General features: G+C 34.8%; 1 protein-coding gene across 8 annotated transcripts in view; it reads left to right on the forward strand.

Moving 5' to 3' along the window:
- The window catches only part of LOC134254828 (serine/arginine repetitive matrix protein 1-like), a 30,824-nt gene extending 5,561 nt beyond the window's left edge, over nt 1-25,263 (forward strand). For 2 of the 8 annotated variants that reach the window (XM_062737364.1, XM_062737361.1), the window contains exons 4-11: nt 214-398; nt 1,245-1,619; nt 1,998-2,081; nt 5,762-5,835; nt 7,894-8,088; nt 13,267-13,389; nt 21,453-21,638; nt 22,490-25,263. In XM_062737364.1, coding sequence (XP_062593348.1) covers nt 214-398; nt 1,245-1,619; nt 1,998-2,081; nt 5,762-5,835; nt 7,894-8,088; nt 13,267-13,389; nt 21,453-21,638; nt 22,490-22,623 — 1,356 coding nt within the window. In that variant the 3' untranslated portion in view covers nt 22,624-25,263. Of the gene's footprint in view, nt 1-213; nt 399-1,244; nt 1,620-1,997; nt 2,082-5,761; nt 6,034-7,893; nt 8,089-13,266; nt 13,390-21,452; nt 21,639-22,489 lie in introns of all 8 variants that reach the window. The other 6 variants (XM_062737362.1, XM_062737366.1, XM_062737367.1 and 3 more) reach the window with 6 other exon arrangements.
- Nucleotides 25,264-25,502: the final 239 nt, after the last annotated feature.

The following is a 25,502-nucleotide window of genomic DNA, read 5'->3' on the forward strand; positions in this document are numbered from 1 at the left end:
GTCAGCCTTTTTGTGATGCTAAACTCCTAACATAAAGTGCATGCTATACCTATATTTGTATTCTAAAGTATTTGTGCTACGTGAAAGCTAATGTGGGCGTCAGAGAATTCATGCAATGTATACACAGACATACAAAGTTGAACAAATATTTGTATCTCTATGTATTATTTTTTATGTGTTACTTTTAAAAAAAAAAATTGAAATTATTTGTAGCAGCCAGTTAGTAACGAACAGAGGACGCCAGGGGACGGGAGCCCCGTCACACAAGGGCAATTCTCGGATAAAATCCCGGACGCAGTATTAAACACGATGCTTAAACAGCAAGGAAGTGGAACTCCAAAGCCATTTGCCTATATAACTGGGGGCATAGATCTGAAAGAATTCAAGCAAAAGAGAAAGTACGTCTTACCTTGGCATGCAATAGCTCAAATAATTTGGTGTATAAACGTTCATAGAAAGTAACTGTACATACTATAAGTAACTGACAAACGTGCAAATCAAAGGAAAAAAAACTCTTCTTAACGAACAAGTAGCAAGTACATGTAGGAAAATTTATTGAATTTATGGTGATTAATCAAAGAAACATGCTTAAGCACCTCTCGAGAAACAAACATCAGTCGATTCACTGCTGCAATATGAAAAGCTCTTCAAAAATTGCCGTCTGCGAAAAATATGGCAATTCACCAAATTGATGTACATGTGTAACTAAGCACATCCCATGATACAGAAACAGGATTTCGTGCTAATTTTATAATTGTAAGGTGTAGTTGGTCGGAATGGATTGAATAACTTCATTGTTTAAGGTTTTCTATCTTGTTCCGAAAATTAAACTTTTCCTATTATCCCCCCCGAAAAATAAAGTAATAATTTAAAAAAAAAAATATATATATATATTGCCTTAAAACTCTATCGCGACCTGATGCATCATTAAGATCTCAATTATTAAATAATGTCCTTTTTTTGTCAGTAATTTGTATCATTATTCGGACAGTCACGGCAATTGAAACTAGAAAACTATTACTTTCTCTTTTTAATGAATGCCATAAGGATTCAAACCGTTTTGTGTCAGTGGTTTGTATCTGACCCTGAGGTCGACTTTTATTGTCTTGAAATTGTGATATTGTGGCTTTCATAAAACTTGTAGGTGTTACTTGTATCAAGAAATTTTCAACGCAGTCGTTTAACTTGAATAGTGCTTTCGCTTTTTCCTTGATTATTTTTACTTTGTTATTTTCATTTCTTAGTCGACCTCCGCCCCCTGTAATGCCAAAATCGTACCGTGGTCCAGATCTTAACGTCCCTGAATCATCTACATATAAAGGTCAACCTTCGCCGCCAATTAGAGCCCAGCAATTTCAGCCTCAGCAACAATACCAGCAGGTTTCGCCAACAACACAACGCTTCTCAAATAACGCTCCAAGCTATCAACAGCAAACACCGCGTTATCAACAACAACAAGAAGGCTACCAGCAACAACCCCAAAGCTATCAACAACCACAGAGATCACAAGATGCTTACAGACATGCACAGTATAACTCTCCAATCCAGATGTACTCGCATAGCAACGCAGAGGAAGCCTTGCGCACGCAGAGTGGTGGAGCTCTTACAGGGATATCTGGGTAGGTGTTGCCGAAATGTTCGGTTTGGGATTTACTTCATTACATTATCATTGACATTGTAAATTAATTTTCTCGGAAACTTGTATTAAAAGATGAGATATGGGCATATGATATGATGATATACACAACCATAATGATATTCTGCAGGGATTGAATTTTTATTATATCCAAATCAGATGTTGTTGATAAAAAGTACTAAAAATTCCATCTGCTTATTATTTGGGAATGTTTAGTTTATTTGGAGAAATGAGTCAACTTTCCATTGCGACAGGCTCGTCTTACTGGGCCTGCGTGCGAGGGATATTATGCTCTGTTTTGTTTGTACAGTTTTTTTTTGTAATATTACTCGTACAAGTCAAACATACAAAATGCTTTCAGTGCTCGGTCCCGACAGAGGCGGTGCTCAGAGCCAGCGGCTCCACTGTCGCGCTCTAACTTCTCGTTGCCAAACAAGACTATTCGGTGAGGCGGTAGCATCGACAACAATTATTTCTAATTTGTTTACATTGCATCACAAATATAGCACTTTAGTATGCCAGAGAAACACAGTTGTATCCTATTAGATTCTTTTTAGAGAGAATTCAGAAAACTATTTATCAGTTAAAAATATATGGCATGTCGGCTTTATTAAGCAAAAAGATGCATATTTAAATAAGCATGAAAATAGTTATTTTCAAACAACCTAATGTAGACCTTATCCATAATTTTCTTTGCAACTCGCAACATTATTAAGGATGCTTTTTCAGAATGGATTAAATTCAATTAGGTTACTTTTATTTTGTTGGTGAATGAAATACAAGTACAAGTGATGATTAGCACGATTAGGCAACAGGAATGTAACAAAAGGCAAAGACTTTCATTCGTCATTATTGTTTATTTTTTCAATTCTCACATAAGATTTGTCAAATGTTATAATTATTTTTGTATAGTAATTATCCCATTCTCAATCAATTTGTGCAGAGTCTCACAGTTAGCATACCCCCCCCCCCCCATTTTAAGTAAAATTTTTCAGCCTGTGTTTCCTCCTATTTTTCATACCTGACAGGCATATTTAAAATATTAAAATTGTCATACACTGTTCTTGAAAATTTTCGTTTCATTTAAAGATAAATAATGCGTTTAAGGTAGTCCGATCTTCAGGTTCATAAAATAAGCAGGTATCTAAGCATCCAGAGAAATTGTCACAATTTTTATACGTATTTGGTGTTTTATATCTTCTATTTTCTTCAATAATCATTTGATACACATCGTAAAAAGCTTTGGCTTCATGTATTATTGCAAGACATCACAGATCATGTTTAACTTCACATGCTAGTCTGTTTATAAGGCTAGATACAATTAATCATATTTCTATAAACCTGTATTTATTTATTATTATTATTTTTTTTTTTTTACATTTATAGGGTTCAAATGTCAACTTATTACAAGACCCTTTCTAAGACTTCAAAGAACCTTAAATTATATTGAGATGCATAAAATAAAAATTGTTGCATGAAAAGTTTTCAATTTCAAGCTTCATGTTGACGCGTTTTAAAAATTAATAAATGATTTTAAGAGTTATCCTTCCTGGCTGAGGATTGGATATCCGTAAAGAAAAATTGTATCTATAGACATTTTTCTGTTGTATATTTTATGCCCCCGTAAACGAAGTTTCGGGGTATATAGTTTTTAGCTCACCTGAGCCGAATGCTCAAGTGAGCTTTTCTGATCAAAATTTGTCCGTTGTCTGTCGTTGTTGTCGTCGTAAACTTTTCACATTTTCATCTTCTTCTCAAGAACCACTGGGCCACTTTCAACCAAACTTGCCACAAAGTATCCTTGAGTGAAGGGGATTTTAGTTTGCTCAAATGAAGGACCAAGCCCTTTCCCAATGGGAGATAATTATGAATAAATGAAAAATTTTAAAAATCTTCTTCTCGAGAACCACTGGGCCAGGAAAGATGAAACTCATATGGAAGCATCCTCAGGTAGTGTAGATTCAAGTTATTTCAAATCATGACCCCCGGGGGTAGGGCGGGGCCACAATGGCTGATCAATTTTTTACATAGGAATACATAGGAAAAATCTTTTAATAAGCTTCTTCTGAAGATCAGCAAAGCTATGGTTGGTGATATTAATATGGAAACATCCTCAGTTAGCGCTAATTCAAGTTTGTTCATATCATGATATCTGGGGGTAAGGTGGGGCCATAATGGACAATCAAATCTTTACATAGAAATATATAGGAAAAGTCTTTAAAACTCTTCTTCTTAAGAATGGCAAAATTATACATGTATGCTCTATTGATAAAGTGACATTTTCAAGTAATAAAAAATTTAAATTCCCCTCCCCCAACAAGTAAACTTTTCAATACTGAGCTTATTTGTGTTTTTTTAACTAGCCCATGTGCTCAAGTGAGCAATGTGGCCTATGGGCCTCTTGTTGCCCATCTGGCGTCTGTCTGTCTGTTTGTCCGCAAAAATTTTATCATTGCCCATAAATTTTGACTGGGTGGGATTATGGCTTTCATATTTCACAGGTGTATTCCTTGTGACAAGACCTCTCTTATGATACCACTAAATTTGACCTCTTGATCTTGGAGTTTGACACACTTTTACCTCAAAATTCCAAACTTTTACTTTGGCCATAACTGTTAAACGGTTGGTGCTTCACATATGTATTCTTTGTGACATGACATTTCATTGGATACCAACAACTTTGACCTTGTTACGTTGACCTTGGAGTTTGTTAAAAACATTTACTCTTGGCAATATCTTTTAAATGGTTGGTACTATAACTTTCATACTTCACATATGTATTTTTTGTGACAAGACCTTTCATTGGATACCAACTTTGACTTTTTCACCTTGACCTTGAAGATTGACCTACTTTAAAAAAAAATTAACCTTGGCCATAACTTTTGAACTGTAAGGGCTAGTGTTTTCATACTTTGCATACTGGTATATAATCTTTGTGACAAGACCTTTCATTGGATACTAGCAAATTTGAATTTTAGACCTTGAACTTGGAGATTGACTTACCTTTAAAAAACATAAACCTTTAAAAAACATAAACTGTTGAACGGTAAGGGCTAGTGCTTTCATACTTCACGTATGTAATCTTTGTGACAAGACCTTTCTTTAGAAACCAACAACCTTGACCTTTGAGCTGCTTGACCCCGAGGTTCGACCTACCTTTAAAAACGTTAACCTTGGCCATAACTTTTGAACAGGTGATGCTAGGGTTTATATTTCACATTTGTATTTCTTGTGAGAAGGCCTTACTTTGGGCATCAACATGTTTGATTTGCATTTGAAAAAAAAATAACCTTCGCTATGTTGCCATGCAGGGGGCATCAGTGTTTCACAAACACCTCTTGTTTTTTTCTGAGTTAAAGAAGTCATCGTTGAGAAAAATCTTGAAATAGATAAATAAATAAACAAAGATGCATCATTATATAATTTAATTATTAATTTGTCACATATATTTTTTTTATTTGTTCAATCGGTAGATCTACAATCGCATGACTTCTATATCCCTCTGTCGACCTTACTATCTGGTAATGTTATACAAGTAAGGTGTTTACATCAGTTTATCTGGAATGCACGTTGTCGTATTCTACAGCATTTTTTCTATTCAGTTCCAAAGTTATTTTAAGAAGTATCTGTTTAAGTCTTTCTTTTCATGTACCGACAACTTTATAGAATTACACATGTATGTAAAACAATAGACAAATGTTTTATTACATTGGACAACCTTAAGTAGCATATAGCATTTATAAATTGAACATAGTCCTTAATATTTTAAATATTTATATATCTAATTTTTCCAAACAATTGTCATTTAAGAAATTTCATTTTTGTATGGTTTAGATAAACGACATATTTAGTATGCACTTCCTTAATTATCAGTATTATAGTTATTTTACACGTTATGTGTATTCATTTTATGTTGATAATATTTTCAACTGTAAGATTAAGCATATAATTCTTTGAAGAGGGTCTTATTCAGAGGAATTGTTAAAAGGATAAAAAAGTTGGCATTGTTATAAGTCGTCCTCCGCTTGTTTTATAAGTTACAGCATGGTTTTTGTGATGAATTAATTTTTCTCTTTGGAGACTGAAACATTTAAATAAACATGTATTATATATGATTCTTTACAGTTATCCAGAGAAACCTGCGCAAGATATCCAACAATCTGAAGTTTACAAAATGGTACAGGAAGCGGACGGGAAAGGTAAGATTGGTGTACGGCAGCCGTTGCATATCAATACCGGTCCAGAATTTATTCCGGATATTACGTCACCGGAGACTAGTGTTGAAAAGCCCAGATTTCTTAAACCGAGAAAAGCAGGTTTATCATTTCGCGTGTTGCAATGGATGACAGACACAGATGATTTGGACGATGAAATTGTCAGCGATGAAGACATAGATAGTAGGCATAATAAATATACAAACCTCCCTGCTATCTTCTCCCTGCTGTTTCTGAGGACCCGGCTTAACCTCCATATTGCCCTTTTATCAGCATGCACTATCTACACAATATCTGAATAGCAAAAATTTTATCTTCTAATGATGAAGCACCGAATGTTACTTTACTTTTTTATTTTTTTTCTTCTCAAATTCTAGCAACATTTATTTCATTTGACATGCAATTATTGGTCTTTTTATCGAATTTAATGCGACGTATAAACGTTTCAAGCTGTAACAAAAGTACAAAACAAATCATGCACTCTGTAATTAATTACAAGACTATCATGATCTTGGACCGTGATTCCTAGTTTGCTGTAAAATTAATGTATCCAGATATTCAATTCGTAGTACCCGAGTTAGAGTCGGACCGAGAAATGAATGTTATATGAAAATATTTATAGAAATACATGTATAAACTAAAATTTTCTGATAATCTCCTTTTCAAGAATAATAGGGCCAAAATTGGTTATAGAAGATTCCCCAATAATGGAGGTATAATATCAGTTTCCAGATCGAGGATATTGTTTCCTATATAATCCTACTGAAAGTGAACCCTTTTTTTTTTCATTTTAAAACATATTACATATCGGAATTGTATATTAGTTATATTAAGAAGTGATGAACAGACAGATACATGCAATCGAGGAATGACCCTAACAAAACTTGACACGACTTAGCACTTACTCTTTGCTCTGTCCTTCCACCTTTTCATTCTCTGTCTATTTTGAGACTTGTTCACTAAATCCAGCTGTTTTGCTGTTTTATTTTATAGCAGATTAAGGGTACATAACAACAAAATGATTAATGACATATTTTTGGAAAAAAGTATCATTTTTGGTGTTCAAATCGTTGTTGTTTACAATCGTTAGATCGTTTAGAATAATTACATCCATACTTTTAAAGTAATTGTTGTTCTCTTTTACTCATTAAAATATCTTCTTGAATAATGACAAGCATGTACCCTTAATTGTTTTGGCCGTTTATTCGGTGCAAGAATTGCATGCATAACAAGATTAAGGTGTACAACTGTACATAGTTCAGGATCAGCTTCTCTAGCCTTATTTATTTATAACAAGAATAGAAAAAATACGTTAAATTACAATTACAGTTGTACCAATTAAATGGCATCTTTAATTTTATTGTCTGTGATCAGTGGCAACTGAGAAGCCGATGTGATGAACTCCCTTAATCAGCTGAATTCTGAAGCACGTAAATCACATTGAAAGACGGAATCCCCCTATTACCGACCTGTCTGAGGAAATAATTTGTCAGTAACAAGGTGGAAGTCCCTTTACAAAAGAATATGACTAAGATTAAAAATGCCTTTATCTCCCTAAAACGTTCCTTTGAAGCTTCTTCTTGTCTCTGTGAAAAAAATACTTAATCACTGGACACTATTCTCTTTCTAGATTTCCCAATTTACTGCAATGTAATAGACATATAACGCAGATGAAGTCATGTTCATTCTTTTGTGAAGCAGACCTGAAATTTCTAATAAATACTAAAACTAAAAAAGATGCATGGATTGGTATACATTTATATCGTTTGGACTATCATTGTGTATCATATGGTGCAATTATCGAATTTCTGAGATGAGAAGATATTAAGAAAAATATATTTTTATGTTTAAAATTCTATTCATGAAAATAGATTTTAAAAATATGGCTTTTATATATATATATATATATATATATATATATATATATATATATATATATATATATATATATATATATATATATATAAAACTTTTGTAACAAGTGGCCATCATGGTTATAAAAATTTACAGTTCAATACTGAAGAAGGATTTGCATATTATCAGGTAGAAAACCAAGACAACCACGGGATCCACTGTTACGTCATAATTCTATTGATGACGAGATGAGATTTTCTGGATTAAACAAGAAAACAGAAATACCTTCAAAAACTTTTATGAAATTGAACCAGCTCTCTGTCAACGATGCAAATGATTCATCAACCCAATTACAGAGATACGATCAACCAGAGAGTTATCAAGGTAACGTTGTAGAAGCTGCCAAACACAGCCTACAGTTAGCAAGAGGATTTACAATAGTCAATTATTGATATATAGCTGAGTGGATTAGCAAGATATTTTGATCGTTCTACAATGCTTTAAGAACTAACATTACAGGTAGTAAAAGATTTGTATGTTTGAGAATGTTTGATGCTTTTGTGTACAATGCTATAAGAACTAGCATGTTTTTGTGTGATAGTTAGGCTTGAATGAGCAAAGTATTTACAAACCAAGGCTTGATTTTTAACCCTGCTTTTTTCAGCTGAAATTTTAATTTTTGGAAAAGAGTAGGCTATGAGTAGTGAGTAGTGCGCATTAGTGCAATTCTCTGTTATCCTTGGACTTGTAAGGCGTGGCATTCTCGACGCCACATAATTAGCCTCTTTCAAATGGTGACTTAGATGTTAACATCAGCAACTTTAGATTGTTGACATGACTTACGCCCCACTCTTTGCCATACGAAACGCTGTCATTGGTTCCTTGCTACACTCGTTGACAATCGCCCGAATTTCTATCCCATGTATATTTCATCAAGGAATGAAAAGCTTTGTAAATTTCAGTTTCGCGGAGTATACGAAGCATAACAGGGACAAGGTACCAGGCTACAGGCTTCCTTGACTCGTGACTTAATTGTTTGGCGAAATTTACATTCCAGTAGAATGATCAAAATCAACTATTTTTTTAACAACAATATGTTGACGGTGCGACCGTTAGGGCGAGCGCAGATAGGCTATTCAGTTTTCAGGCTCATCAAACCGCACGTGCCATTTGGTGCGTCTAAGACTCTGACGTCGCAAGACGTCGTATGCAAGTTGCTAAATAAAGTTACCAAAACGAAGCCTGAACAGGGCTGATATCAATGAAGAACCGTTTTATTGACTATATTTTTCTGCTATAAGGCAAGTTTTTTTTTTATCCGTTTGACATTTGTTTTTCTCGCGGGAAGGTTGCTTTAGCTTCTGTGTACGAAGCGATGCATTATGGGTCCAAATTACTGCGAAAAAAAATCTTTTATCGTACAAGTTTATCTTTTAAAAAGATAGGTGAGCTAGCGCCGTAACAATTTTTAAACACAGAAAGGAGGATCCGTGATCAAGTGATTTCTTTTGCTGAATTTTTAAATTTTTAATGAGGCTGGAGAGTGATAGTTATAAATGTTTTGTGAAGTGTATTTTTAGGTCACCTGAGTAAACTCAGGTGACCTATTGCTATCTGTTTTCGTCTGTCGTCGTACGCCGTTTGTCGGTCGTAAACTTTTGAACATTTTTAGCTTCTTCTCTGGAACCACTGAACCATTTGCAACTAAATTTGGGTATACAGCATCTATGGGTGAAGGGGAACAAAAATTGTGAATTTTATGCTTCCCCCCCCCTGGGATCTGAAGGGTGTGGCCAAAACCACTAAAATTAATGAAATCTTTAAAAATCTTCTTCTTTACTCCTGGACATCAAGCAGTCAAACTGTTGGTATGAATGTAATGAGCATTGAGTCCTCTACCAAAATTGTGAAATTCATGGCCCCAGGGTCAGGGATTCTAGTGCTAGGGCGGGGCTCTATTTATTATAGAGTGAAAATACATTAAATTTTTGAAAATCTTCTTCTCTGCTCCTGGGTGTTAAATAAACTAACTTAGTACATAGTTATGATGAGCAAGGGTGCTTCTTCCAAAATTGTGGATTCTATGGCCCCAAGGTCAGAGGTTCTGGTATTAGGGTGGGGCTCTATTAATTATATAATGAAAATGCATTAAATCTTTGAAAATCTCCTCTGCTCCTGGGTATTAAATAAACTAACTAAGTACATGATGAGCAGGTATGCCTCTTTCAAAATTGTGAATTTTAAGGCCCATGGTTCTGGGGTTTTTGCCATTTGGTGTAAGGGGTTTATATAGTGAAAATACATTAATTCTTTGCAATTTTTTTCCTTTGCCCCAGGGTATTATGCCAATGAAAATAAATTAATGCTTTGGTATCTGCTCTTTGGTATTAATCAACCATTTATGATGAAATAAAATTTATGATAAAATTTTCAAAATTTTGAAATAAGTGACCCCAGGGTCAGTGGTTCCTTTGGGATGAAGTAGCTTGGTCCTTCGGGTCATCTTTGTCAAGAAATGTTTGGTTAAAATCCATACACATCTGAATTTTTTTAATATAAATAATGGATTAATTCGTTAATTCAGTGTAAGTTTCTGGAATTTGTAAGATTGGCTGAATTGACCAATCAGGAATTAGAGTCTATCTTTGGTTGTGCTTAGACGTAAAAAAAAAAATCCTCCCTTGTCTTTGTTTATAACAATCAGATAATGACTCGGGCTTTTCCGTCAGAAAAAACTGAAAATTTGAAGTACATGTATTACAGATATGTAGTTATCTTTAAAGTGTAAGCTACACAATAAATAAACATAGTTATTTAATGCTACAACATGCTACACCGGAATTGTTATCGTACGGTCTATCTATAGTAGTTTTCGCAGTTTTCCCAGAATGCACAACCGTGAAACCGAGCATGCGTATTCAAGGAATTTGGACTAACGTAGTTGCTAGCGCTCGAGAGCGCAGGCAATGAATCTGCAGTAGTCCGATTTTTCTCTTCGCCCAGGCGTTGTCGTTAGAGCTCGCAGTTAAGAGCGTCGTTGCGCTCGCTATAAAATAATTCGAACTTATTTCATAATGTTAAGGATACGACCGTTATGGCGAGCGCAATTATTTGTTTTTTATAATTAAGATCGGGCATGTCAAACCGCACGTGCCATTTGATGCGTCTAGACTCTGACGTCACATGACGTCGTATGTAAGTTAATTTACCAAAAAGAAGCCTGAACAGTGCTGAAAGTAAACGAAGAACGTTTCGTTTACTACCAGGTATTTATTTTCTGTAATCAATATTTATCCAATTAAATCAGGGCGTGTTAACTTTTAGTTGAACATTTGCTACTATTCTCACAAGAACGAAGCTTTAACACATGATGCATTGTGGGTCTAGAGTTGCTGAGGAAAAAAAATTCTGATGAACGAATGTGCAGTAGTGCGAATTTTTTCTTCGCCCAGGTGTTGCTTTAAGAGCTCGCAGTGATGCTCGCTAATATGTTGACGGTGCAACCGTTATGGCGAGCGCAGATTTATTTTGTTAATATGTTGACGGTGCAACCGTTATGGCGAGCGCAGATATTTATAGTGTTATAAGGTAGATCGGGCTCGTCAAAGTGCACGTGCCATTTGGTGCGTGTAGACTCTGACGTCACATGACTTCGTATGTTAGTTATATTTCCAAAAAGAAGCCTGAACAGTGCTGAAAGTAAATGAAGAACGTTTCGTTTAATATTTATCTTCAATATTTATCCATTAAATCAGGGCATGTTTACTTTTAGTTGAACTTTTGCTGCTTTTCTCGCGAGAACGTAGCTTTAAGTTGCTGGGGAAAAAAATTCTGATGAATGAATATGCAGTAGTGCGAATTTTCTCTTCGCCCAGGTGTTGTTTAAAAGAGCTCGCAGTGATGCTCGCTAATATGTTGACGGTGAAACCGTTATGGCGAGCGCAGATATTTATTTTGTTCATATGTTGACGGTGCAACCGTTATGGCGAGCGCAGATATTTATAGTGTTATAATGTAGATCGGGCTTGTCAAACTGTACGTCCCATTTGGTGCGTCTAGACTCTGACGTCACATGACTTCGTATGTTAGGTACATTTCCAAAAAGAAGCCTGAACAGTGCTGAAAGTAAATGAAGAACGTTTCGTTTAATATTTATCTTCAATATTTATCTATTATATCAGGGCATGTTTACTTTTAGTTGAACTTTTGCTGCTTTTCTCGCGAGAACGTAGCTTTAACAAGTGATGCATTGTGGTTCCAAATTACTGCGTCAAAAAATCTATCGAATGAATATTCAGTAGTCCGAATTTTCTCTTCGCACAGGTGTTGCTTTAAGAGCTCGCAGTGACGAGCGTCGCTTCGCGAAGCTCGCTGCGCTCGCTCTTAGGTAGCTTGTGATGTTATGAATATTGATGAGCTAGCAACTAACGAGAATGTAGGTCACAATTTGAGAGTCGTTGCGCCAACAATGTGTCGAGAATCCATGCCTGATTATCCATTTCCGAGATGAGTCTTGACCCATGAGTGGAATCAGAGGTGATTGACGCAAATTGCGTGGGTCAGGCCCAAGAATGGATCAGGTTGTGGTAGATGTATTTTATTTGACGATACTGATGTCCTCCTAGTTACAGATAGAGAATTTTGTATCATACTTACTTCCACGAGTTACTTACTGTAATGTATTTTCTTCATTTTTTTTTTGTAAACCCACGTTTTATAAAAGTTCATGTATAAAAGTTATTCTGATGAAGAAAAACAAAAATTCAAATCTTATGACCAATGTTGTATTATACAGAAGCATGTTCTTGTTGATTCTAAAACGGTAAAGGCTCATCAATACAATGTGTATTTGTACAGTACATATAAGTTTAATTCGAACTTAATTTAAACAACAGATTATTTAGGAGGCACTTGAATTATGCTCTATTCTGTCAGTGCTATGTAACAACCGTTAATGATATATTTTTTTAAAAACGCAGCAAAATGATAGCTCATTAAGCGCGGCAACGCAACGGTTAATGTAATATATTGCTGCATTTATAGTGCAGATTATTGAAAGAATTATTTCATATATTATTAAGCGGTTTAGAATATTGAATGTTAATGCAATAATTTACGAAATTAACTTAAGCATTGTATTGCAACGATTAATGATATCTATATCATGGCGTTTTATCAGTAGCGGTGGGTTGCTACAATGCTATATAATTCCTTTTAAGTTCTCCACCAACCGTAATAGATTCGTCGAAAGAAGTAAAAAAAAAATGTCTTAGATGCCATATATACACGTAACCCTACATGTTTAAACCAGTATCTTTGAAAGTGTAAACTTAAATAGCATTATACTATATATATACTTTTTACAATCATTTTTGAATTTTCAATACTTTGAACATTAAGAACAGGAAAAAGTTAATGTATGAAAAGGACAGGTTTCATAAAGTATATATTTTCGCAAATTGCGAATTACCCTTTGAAAATGATTGATTAAGCCATGCTTGAAAGATATTATTTTTGAATAATTTTCTCGACTTATGAATAATGCATACATTAAAATTCCAGATAATATGGAGTCGAACCGAGTGGGTAACTACGAGCAGACATCTATCCGCTACACCGGCAAACATATCCCCTCGCCTTCCTTCAGAGTTCTACAGAAATTTGCAGATGAGGTTGATACACAAGGTAATTAAAAATTTATATATAACACTGCATTGACTTCAGTAATTGGAGTAATCTTAGATATACACTATCATAATCTTATTGTTCACCTGTCCAGGCTAGATAAGTAGAAAGTTCAATATCTAAACACTTAAGCAAAATTACAGTACACGCAGTGAAAACATTAGAGTCATTTTAGATAGTTTTATGTATTATATATATCCTAGCATGATAGATTTTTTTTGACAATCTAATATCAAATTCCACGCCATTGGAAAAAATGTCTTCTTTTATAGTTAGAGAAAATGTTCTTTACGAAACTAATTCTATTTTTAGTAACATATAAAACATAGTTGTTTTACTGTACAAGGATTGCTATTTTTATTTTTCGATTTCATGATGTGATCAATCGATTGGGTTGCATGATGATTTGCATAAACGCCGAAGGCGTTTATGCGTAAAATTATCACGCAAGCCAATCGATTGATCATCGTCATGAAATTGAAAATTCTGACAGTTATTCCGTATATCTACATGCTTTGATTCCGCCAATCCACGTACTCCAAGCCCTGCTTCTGTATTGCTGTTTGTTCCGCCTGCACGTGGTTTTTTCGGAACCGCGCCAATTCATTGATGGGGAAATAAAGTACATTTACAATTTGTAATTTTATTATATTAATTGTCTCGGACAAAGACATTGGAAATAAATATATCTCGGACAAAGACAATGGAAATGTACGTGTTTTCTTTTTTGGAACCGCGCCTATACATTGATGGGGAAATAAAGTACATTTACAATTTGTAATTTTTTAAGGAATAACTGTCTTATTTTTCGATTTCATGATGTGATCAATCGATTGGGTTGCGTGATAATTTGCATAAAACGCCGAAGGCGTTTATGCATAAAATTATCACGCAAGCCAATCGATTGATCATCGTCATGAAATTGAAAATTCTGACAGTTATTCCTTATCTTTACATGCTTTGATTCCGCCAATCCACGTGCTCCAAGCCCTGCTTCTGTCTAGCTGTTTGTTCCGCCTGCACGTGGTTTTTTCGGAACCGCGCCAATTCATTGATGGGGAAATAAAGTACATTTACAATTTGTAATTTTATTATATTAATTGTCTCGGACAAAGACATTGGAAATAATTATATCTCGGACAAAGACAATGGAAATGTAAATATGTGGTTTTCATTGATGTGGTTTCATCAATTTTCATTGGAATCAATTTTCGTGTATTTTTTAAAACAGACGTTTTCGAAGATACGTAATTTCGTGGACAAAAACATTGCCTATTCAAATGAATATTATATTTCTTAATTCAATGAACATTTAATTTCGTGGATCTTCTCAACAACAAAGTCCTCGAACATTGATGCTTAACAAAATTAATATTGATGAAACCACAGAATTGTACTTCTTAGATGGCTATCATCATATTGACTGTATAAATACATGATTTTATTATGAAATATGGATAAAATGAATATGCAGAAATCTTCCTCAAAAGTCCATTGTAACAATATCAAGAGCTGAGCATGGACCTATTAAACACGACAGGGGTGGGATCAGGTGCCATGGAGGAGTAACCATCCCCAGTCAAGCAATCACGCCCGCTTTGTGCTCCTTGCCATGATCTAATATATGATTAAATGATTAAATGTTATGAAATCATTAACCAAGTTATATATTTCTTGTTTATAAAGCTAAAGTCAAGGCCAAACACAGAGAGAAAACATACTAAGTAACATGTTTTGAAAAGATTTTTTAAAGAAAAAATGACAACAAAACAAGAGGCCCACGGGCCTTATAGGTCACCTGAGTATCGTGCAACAACTTTCAAACAATTAAAATTGGTCCAAGTTTTAAACCAGAGGCCATGAAATTCACAATTCACAATTTTGAAAGAGGCCCAATGCTTATCATAATTATATACTGAGCGCATGCTTACTCTATTTACCTAATACCCAGATGTAGATCAGAGTAACAAAGAGAAAATGCACTTCCACTTTATAACCAGTTGTGCACCTCATTCCAAAGGAACCACTGACCCTGGGGCCACATATTTCAAAATTTTGCAAATTTTATCATAAAATGGTTGATTAATACTAAAGAGAAGATTTCAAAGCATTAATTTATTTTCAGACTATGACACCCCCACCACCCCGGACCATGCTCGACATAGCTATGTGTTTAGTTAGTTCATTTAATACCCAGAAGCAGAGAAGAAGATTTTCAAAGAATAAATGCATTTTCACTATATGATCAATAGAGCCCCACCCTAACACCAGAACCCCTGACCCTGGGGCCATAAAATTCACAATTTTGGTAGAGGCACTCTTGCTCAACCTAGCTATGTACTTAGTTAGCTTACTTAATACCCAGAAGCAGAGAAGAAGATTTTCAAAGAATAAATGCATTTTCACTATATGATCAATAGAGCCCCACCCTAACACCAGAACCCCTGACCCTGGGGCCATAAAATTCACAATTTTGGTAGAGGCACTCTTGCTCAACATAGCTATGTACTTAGTTAGTTTACTTAATACCCAAGAGCAGAGAAGAAGATTTTCAAAGAATAAATGCATTTTCACTATATGATCAATAGAACCCCGCCCTAACACCAGAACCCCTGACCCTGGGGCCATAAAAATTACAATTTTGGTAGAGGCTCTCTTGCTCAACATAACTATGTACTTAGTTAGTTAACTTAATACCCAAGAGCAGAGAAGAAGATTTTCAAAGAAATAATGCATTTTCACTATATAATTTATATAGCCCCGCCCTAGCACAAAAACCCCTGACCCTGGGGCCATGAATTTCACAATTTTGGTAGAGGACTCAATGCTCATTACATTCATGCCAACAGTTTGCCTGCTTGATGTCCAGGAGTAAAGAAGACTCAAGATTTTTAAAGATTGCAATAATTTTGGTGGTTTTGGCCCCACCCCTCAGGCCCCAGGGGGGCGGGGACCATAAAATTCACAATTTTCGTTTCCCTTTACTCATAAATGCTGTATACCAAATTTGGTTGAAATTGGTTCAGTGGTTTCAGAGAAAAAGCTGAAAATGTTCAAATGTTAACACACGACGGACGACGAACGACGGACGACGACGGACAAAAACAGATAGCAATAGGTCACCTGAGTTACTCAGGTGTCCTAATTATATTAAAAACAAGATGTGTTTGTGAAACAAAGTTCCAAAAAAGGTATTTATTGCATATAGGTCAAGGTCACAAGTTCATTGACCTTGGTGTCATTTGAAAGAACCAATTATGAAGTCTCTATCTCCTATGGTTCTTGAAAAAGTTATAGTGAAAGATCAAATAAGCTATTTTTAGCATAAAAATCACAGTCAAGATCACAAGGTCATTGACCTTGGTATCATTTAAAAGAGCTTAATTAGTAGAGTATGCATACAAAATATGAAGTCTCTATCTTTCCTGGTTCAAAAGTTACGGCGAAAGTGAAAGTTTGCAGAATAAAGCTATTTTTAGCATATAGGTCACAGTCGTCAAGGTCACAAGGTCATTGACTTTGGTGTCATTTGAAAGAGCTTCATATGTGGAGTATGCATACTAAATATGAAGTCTCTATCTTTCATGCCTCAAAAGTTATGGCGAAGGTTAAAGTTTGCAGACAAACAAGCAAACAAACAGACAGACAGACAGGACAAAAGCAATATACGCCCCGTATCTATCGATCCGGGCGCATAAAAATCTTATGCGACCCCATCCCCGCAAGCTCCAGAGTGTTTGTTACTTTTTTTAATATGTATTAATCAGCGGTCAACATACTTTTATCTCACCTGAACTGAAAGCTCAAGTGAAGTTTTCTGATAACCCTTTGTCTGTTGTTCGTCCGTTTGTAAACTTTTCACATTTTCAACGTCTTCTCAAGAACCACTTGCCTAATTTTAACCAAACTCAATACAACGCATCCCTGGGTTATGGGGAAAAAAACTTCTTAAAATGAAGGGCCAAACCCTCTTCCAAAGGGAGATAATCAAGAAAAGACAAAAAAAAGGGGGGGTCATTAAAAATCGCAGTTTTACCGAAACTTTCAGTAAATTAAAAAAAATACGCAATACCTATAATAATAACACACTTGAAAATAATCTTCCCAAGAACTACTGATCCAGGAATGCTGAAACTGATGTGGAAGCATCTGGGGTAGTGTAGATTCTAAACTGTTCAAATCATGACCCGAGGGGGTAAGACGGGGGCTACCAAAAGGTATTTAAAGTTTTACTTTAAAATATTTTGTAAAAATCTTCTACTTGAAAACCACTGGACATAAAAAGCTGAAACTTAAGTGGATTGATTGATTGTATATTGTTTAATGTCCCTCTCAAGAATTTTTCACTCATACGGAGCCGCCGCCACTTTCCGATGGAGAGCTGAAAATTTTGTCCTATACTCGGCACTTAGGGCCATTCAGCAGGGAGGGATCATTTTTGTGCTTGCACCTACTGTGACACGGGAACTCAGTTATCGAAGATCTCTGACTTTTACAGTCGACGGCTTACTTTTACACTTGGACAATGCACGGAAACTCTTTCCAAATAAAAAAATATTGAGCTCAGCATTTCATTGCACGAAAATAACTTGTTAAATAACATACATACACATTGTGAAATGATTGTCAAAGTCATATCTTCGTCAATCATTCAGCATTGAACAGTTAACATGTACATGTATATACAGAAATTAATTTGATATAAAGAGAAAATTCGAGACTTTTCCCCTCCCGCAACAAAACTTCCGATAAAAAGTGATTAGAGCGTCTGCTATAGAGTCCCGAAGTAAGGAGTTGATCCTTACGTCGCTGGTTCGAATCCCACTGTGGGACATGGAGACCGGTTCTTCAGGTGAGACCGTATAAACCGTGGTCCAGTTGTTGCAATAGGTGCTGGCGCGAAAAAATCCCTCCCTGCTCAATGGCCGTAAGTGCCGAGTATAGGACAAAACGTGCAGCTCTCCACAGGCAAGTGGTGGCATCTTCAAATGAGTGTAAAAATTCTCGAGAGGGACATTAAAAAACATTCAATCAATCCGATTAAAATCATTGACAATACACATCTGCAACCAAATTACCGGGCACTTACCTGACCGACAGAATTTGCCCAAGTCATGATTGCTAAATGGAAAACAATGTATATCAAAGGACAAGATAGGCCAAGACCCCTATTTGGCCCTGATTTTTTGAGAGGGGGTGTCTTTGATTTGAACATATTTTATTGACAACATGTCAAAGAGATTGGACACAACTTCCAAAATCTTGGATAGTCCTTTCCCGTACATACAATATTAAAAGCCGTACAATGGGGGGGGGGGGGTCTTTTAACGAGGCCGAGTCTAATTATTTCTACCCTAGAGTTTTCGTTAATTAAGTTTTGCTGTTATATTTATTGTTTTAAGATTTAAAAAATCGAATATTTACCACCCCGATTTCTTTGGTGGTCATCTCAAAAATTGACAAATTTTACTATTGGACCCTTTGGGAATTTGTTGGAAAAGCGCCAAATTATCACATTTTTCAGATATTTTTTTGTATTTCTACTCTAGAGATTTCTCCTTCAGTCAAGTTGATGAAAGTTATTGTAAAAAGTCACCAAATTGTGAAATTTCAAAAAAAGTTGACCATCTAGATTGGTCTAGGTCTTAATTCGAAGTTTATTTTTTCGATGCCCAATACCTCTAAAATTACCATGTTATATATACATATTGGTGCAGATGAATTATCGGCGCAGATAATTTTTTGGTAAAAAAAAAATAGCAATATTCAGATTGTTAATATGTTTCTTCTGATGTTCTGTCATCAGTTTTTATAGTAAAATATCCATGGACGACTACGAACATATAAGCTAGTCATATACCATTCTTCAGCATCATGCATTGTTTACAGAATCGTCGTTAGAGCCATTTCAGCGTGTTTTCAGTTTTTTCAATTATTGTTGTAAAATCACATTTTCAGACCAGTAGGCGTTTCAGTTAATGTTAATTTTATATCAAAATCACAATATTTTGGAAAGGTGTAGTCGCACTTTTGACTGTATGAAATTAAAAGGCTGCGCAAAAGTCATGCGCACTCGAACTAGACTCGGCCTCGTTAAAATGATACAACAGTTCACTCATAAAATCCTGTTGTCACCCCTACCACAAAATGAGTATTGGTTCTTAGTTTTGGAATAGGTCAGAGAGAGGTCAGAAAATAGGCCAATTTTCAAATTTTCTCATTTTTATGCAAATTTTCATCGATTTTACACCACATTTTGTTTCAGAAAACATAGAGCACAAGCTTGACTATTTACCAAATTTATACATTTTATACACATGAATCAGATGCAGTTAATGTGTAAAAAATCTCAGATAGGCAAGTTTTGGTTTTGGTTTTTACATCAAATAAGTGGCTAGATTCGGCCATTACCCTACCTTGTCCTGTGTTGATGTGTGCACGTTCTAGATTGTTTTCATGTATTAGATATGTATACAAAGCGAAGTTAGGCAAACAGCTAGAAAGAGTTCTTGTTAGACTTCTCTTAATAAGTTTACAAAAGTATGCTAAACCTGGAAATTAATTCTCAGTCTTATTTAACATGTCCCCCCCAAGAGCTGTCATTTGTCCCTCAATCTCTTCGACACTTCAGCAAGGGGATCGCGACGAAATTTTTAAAGTAAATAACATGATTTTAAAAATGGCTATTACAAATGCAATGAACTGTTTTATTATATGATTGAATAATTTTCTTCTCTCTGATTGGCTGAGAACCAACTATGTTAGAAAAATACTACGTTGTATTGACCTGCACGTGACATTCCAGGTCAATACAAGGAATTATTGCAGGTCAATATAAGAAATTATTGACCTGTACAATTTTTTCTGTTACAATGTGTTCTTGTTGAAATTTCTTGTTAAAAATTTCCATTAAAGCAAAGAAACAGTCTTGTAGGAGTTTGCTATCATTTAATCATATAATAAAACAGTTATTGCTGTTTTTTGCGGTCAATACGATGATTTAGCCACCTTCGAAGTACTATATTCACTTCGCCCTTCGGGCTCAGTGAATATTGTACTCCTCAGGTGTCTAAATCATCGTATTGACCTTAAAAACAGAATTATTGTATAATGTCTACTTAATAACATCGTCGCAAACCACGGCCAAAATGTACGATTCTCTCCTATCCTGGATAGGAGAGAGAGGTATATCTGGACTCCGAACCGTGGCATGAGACGATGACTTAATAAATATCTACTTCAAGAGTCAAACAATAGGACAAAAAAAAACCACTCCTGTTTGTGAGCTTAAAGCTGAACACGATTCGTAAAAGTAATGTGTCCGCCATTTTAGTTCTCGAGTATCGCTACCCTGCAGACCCCTATAAAAAGGGCAAGAATTAGAGACTTTTCAGTTTAATCAGTAGACACCGGTATAGACGGACGTATGCTACACAGGACTTGGTAGAGAGAATAATAACGTTACGGTAATACTTCGTCTAATGCAGGAAAGTAAGATACCAAATAAATTTACAATTATAATTATATTATCCAGTGCAGTATACAAACAACATAGATAAATGTAACTGCAATAAAATATAAACGAAGGAAATGCAAGATAATCAGCACGAACACGAGTCGCCATTCCACGCTGATACCTGTGACTATAAAGCAGTCAGGTGTAACGAATGCGACGAGTATACCCTAGTATTGATGTATCGTAGATAATGCTATCAAAATGGCGTTTGCCTATTTACGAGTCGTGTTCAGCTTTAACTATCACTGTGTTATACCTAAGCCAGCGACAGAGGTGAACGTGTTAATGAATGGTATCGAGTGCTACTTCAGTCCAGTGACTGTTTAGAAAATAATACATCCTTATGTTCACTTGGAAGGTCACATGCAGGTGAACATAACATAGTATATTTTTTCTGCAATGTTGGATATCAGTCAATCAGAGAGTTAGGAATTATTCCATCATGTTATAAGAACTGTCAATTCTTTCCTGCTGCACTTGCAATAATTTACATGTATGTACCTCCTTGTATGTTTTACCTCTCCTTACAACATTCACTAAATAACAGATTCCCCCGTAATCAAGAGAGGCCACCAGATAGAAAGCGACGACCTAGATGATACGGATGACGGATTACCCGAAACACTCAGTGGAGAGGAACTCGCTGACAAACGATATACCGGAAGTACAATACCATCACGCTCCTTCCGCATGTTGCAAATGTCAGTCGGAAATGACGACACATCTGAAACTGGTATCTCATTTCATCTAACAGTTCTCCAATGTCATTGTTCTTGACTCTGTCCATAGCGATAGTCATCTTTATATAATACTTAAATTTGGATGGTTGTTAAGTTACAAAAAAAAAAACAAAAAAAAAATAGGCAGTGTGATTAAAATTTTCAACTACCAAAATACACTTTGTTTGGATGCTTTTTATTTTCCGTTCATTTTCAATAGAAAATATCTCTGCTTCCATGTCATACTAACTTAAGAAGACGAAGGGCGAACAAGACGGACAAAGTGCCTTTAGGGCAACTAACATATGAATACGAAAAAAAACTAGCATGGTGGTTAGCACTGTAGCTCAAAGGGGCATGGTATTCAGGATTTTCGTTGCCAGGGTTCGAGCCCCACGGAAAACCCCATATGTATTTTAAAATAACAAAATTATTAATGCAGAGAAAATTTTCTTCAGACATAATTTCATTAATTTTACTCTTAATACTAAATTTACAAATTGAATATGATCTGAATCTATCGATAGTTTGCATGCATTATTCCCCCATATCCTTTTCTTTCTGTTGCACATCAATTCAGTCCACACAGTCACATAAAAAATAGTATGCAATTACTACATTTTACTAAGATACTTTACAATCAACTTCTTTGTTTTTAAATATAATAGGTTAATAAGATTGCTGCAGAAGATATACGTGTAAATTAAAAACAAGTGCATGCTGCTTAAACAAGTCACCTGTAGTTTGATATCGGGGTATTTACTCCATCTGCAAATTTTTAGATATATTAATTTAATCAATCTTAGCAAACATGAAATATTTCAAAATTGTCTACTTAAAATTTCCATACCGTCCTCTTTTTTAGCGCCCCAGAGAGCACCACCGTCTGTCAATCAAGAGCAAGGCCACACTCAATCGAAGATCACGATAATCACGCGAAGTCACGCGGTACCTGCCCAAATACAACCACCAGAGGACGTGCCCAGTACAGATTTCTAGGCTTATCCTGTAATTTAATCATTTCTTAGATATGTTTAACTATTGACAGTAATCACATCAATTGAAATTAGATTATCCATACCTCTTGAATCTTCTGTCAAATAGTTGTGTTTTTACTTGAATTAGATTAAAAAACAATTCTACCATATAGGCCTTTATGATTTTATAAAGAAACACACACACACACACCCTCACACACACCCTCACACACACATATTAATATATATACATGTTTATATGACTACATGTATTTATAAGATGAAACACGTCATATGAGTTGACTGTATAAATTTGAGTCATTAAAGAACTTTCTTGAACTAGCATGAACTACCGGCTATAAGAATTTAAGTGAGAATATTTTTTTATGCCCCCGTAAACGAAGTTTCGGGGGCATATAGTTTTTGTCCTGTCTGTCTGTCTGTCTCTCTGTCTGTCTCTCTGTTTGTCCGCAAAAACTTTAACCTTGCCCATAACTTTTGATTTAGTGGAGCTATGACTTTCATATTTCATATGTGTATTCCTTGTGACAAGACCTTTCTTTGGGTACCACCAAATTTGACCTTTTGACCTTGACCTTGGAGTTTGACCCACTTTTACATGAAAATTTTAAAATTTTACTTTGGCGATATCTTTTGAACAGTAGACACCAGGACATTTATACTTCACATATATAATGTTTGTTAAAAGACCTTTCCCTTTCACTGGATAACAACAACTTTGACCCTTTGACCTTGACCTTGTAGATTTCCTTACTTGTGAAAAAAAAACTTTAACCTTGGCCATAACTTTTGAACGGTAAGGGATAGGGCTTTCATACTTCATACACGTAATCCTTGTGAGAAGACCCTTCATTGGATACCAAGAACTTTGACCCTTTGACCTTGACCTTTGAGATTGACCTACTTTAAAAAAGCAAACCTTGACCATAACTTTTAAAGAGTTAGGGCTAGTGCTTTCATACTTTACATATTTGATCCTTATGACAAGACCTTTCATTTGATAACAATAACTTTGACCCTTTGACCTTGACCTTGGAGTTTGACCTATTTTTTTAAGAAATTGAACGTTGACCATACCTTCTGAACGGTTAGGGCTAGGGCTTTCATGCCCTACAAAAGTATTTTATGTGGCAAGACCTTTCATTTGATACTAATTACATTGACCTTTTGACCTTGACCTTGGAGATTTTTGTAATTATTAAAAAACTTTAACATTAGCTTACTTTCAAATTTCACAATTGTTTTCCAGTGAGAATACCCTACTTTTGGTACCAATTAATTAAATTTGCATTTAAGAAAAGCCTAATCTTTGCTTTGTTGCCATACGGGGGCATCAGTGTTTTACAAACACATCTTGTTTTATATGTGAATAGTTATTATGTAAAAGTTTTTTGTATTTAATCAGTTCATATATATTTATTGTATTGTAGATGTAGACATTAAAGTATTTATGTAGCTTTTGAAGAGTTGTGGTGTATGCATTACAGATATTCAGTCGTGCATGTGTAATTTGTATATACAGCAAAATGTACAGTATATTATATGTGAACAATTTTCTTGCCATTATCTGTAAAAATTGTTTGTACATTATTTGTACCAATGCCTAAACTTGGGATGTCAAAGACTATTCGAGTACTCGACTATTGCTTGGTCATACTGATTATCGTCGAATATTATTTACTCTATTACAAGTTATAAATGTGCTATTTAATATTATTTTTAAGTACATATTTTGCTTTTTTCTTATTTTCAACAAATCGCGTTTTGAAAATAAAAATAAAATTGATTTTATTGTTTACCAGTTGGTGGCAGCCACTGTAACATATATAGAAATAACAAGCCATGGTATTTGATTGAATTTGCGATAAAACAAAAATAAATTAAGATACTGAAGCTCACAATTTTTTTTGTAAATACTTGTATTAAAAATTTTGTTGAATTTTATTAAGATTTTATTAAAGATTTGAGGTCAGACGATACGTTCTGCAGATATATGTTTTGTAAATTTTTGAAATTTATTAAAATATTCAAAATTTTAATTAAATTCTAATTTTTAAACCAGTTTCTAAATGCTATCAAAAATACAACTCTTAAAAATGGATCTTAAAGAAGTTTAAAGTTTTCCTCAAAAGGATTATTTAATGAACACTACCCTCTGCTATCTTGCACAAATGCCTGGTAAGGTACCTGAATTTTTTGTGGGTAAACATATAACAGTAGGAATACTTCAGTGACAAAATCTTGGGAAAAATTATATATTATCAAGGAACGTCTCATCTGCCCTTAATATTTGCATTTACAAACATTCTGAAAAAAAAACCTTTAAATCGAATTAAAAATGAATAATAATAACAACTATTTTTTGAGTCGGTTTTCCGAGGGAAATTGACATCCCTAGTCTTAAAAAAAATCTTCCTAACTTCAGACGTCTTTCTAGTAAATTTTGATTTTGACAAAGATGCAAACTAGTTTCACATCATAGAAATAACGGATATTATCATTGTGTTATTGGTATTAGGTTACATGATACAGTTTTTCCAAGGCACAGTGTTATATATATAGTAAAATGATCTTTACTTTACACATGTATGTGGAATGTTTACAGGAGAACTCAGCAATAGAAATAAAATTGGGAAAATTATGTCCAAGCTGTTTTTCTTCATTTTACAGTTTTCTGAGCTGTTTTTTCTATAGCATCTTGTTTGAGGGGACCAGCCCATATTTGTCACCAGGACATTAAGGTGGGAATGTTCTTTTTACGTGAAAAATAATGTTATAAAATTGTCATTTCATAAGCCTGAAATCCAACCCCAGATCATAGATTCTTCCTTTTTTCAACAATATAGACCTGACCTGACCTGTAAAATACTTTCAAACTGC

The sequence above is a fragment of the Saccostrea cucullata genome, unplaced genomic scaffold (genome assembly GCF_032062105.1).
Source record: "Saccostrea cucullata isolate Sc308-1 unplaced genomic scaffold, CSIRO_AGI_Scuc_v1 ctg75, whole genome shotgun sequence".
Lineage (NCBI taxonomy): Eukaryota > Metazoa > Mollusca > Bivalvia > Ostreida > Ostreidae > Saccostrea > Saccostrea cuccullata.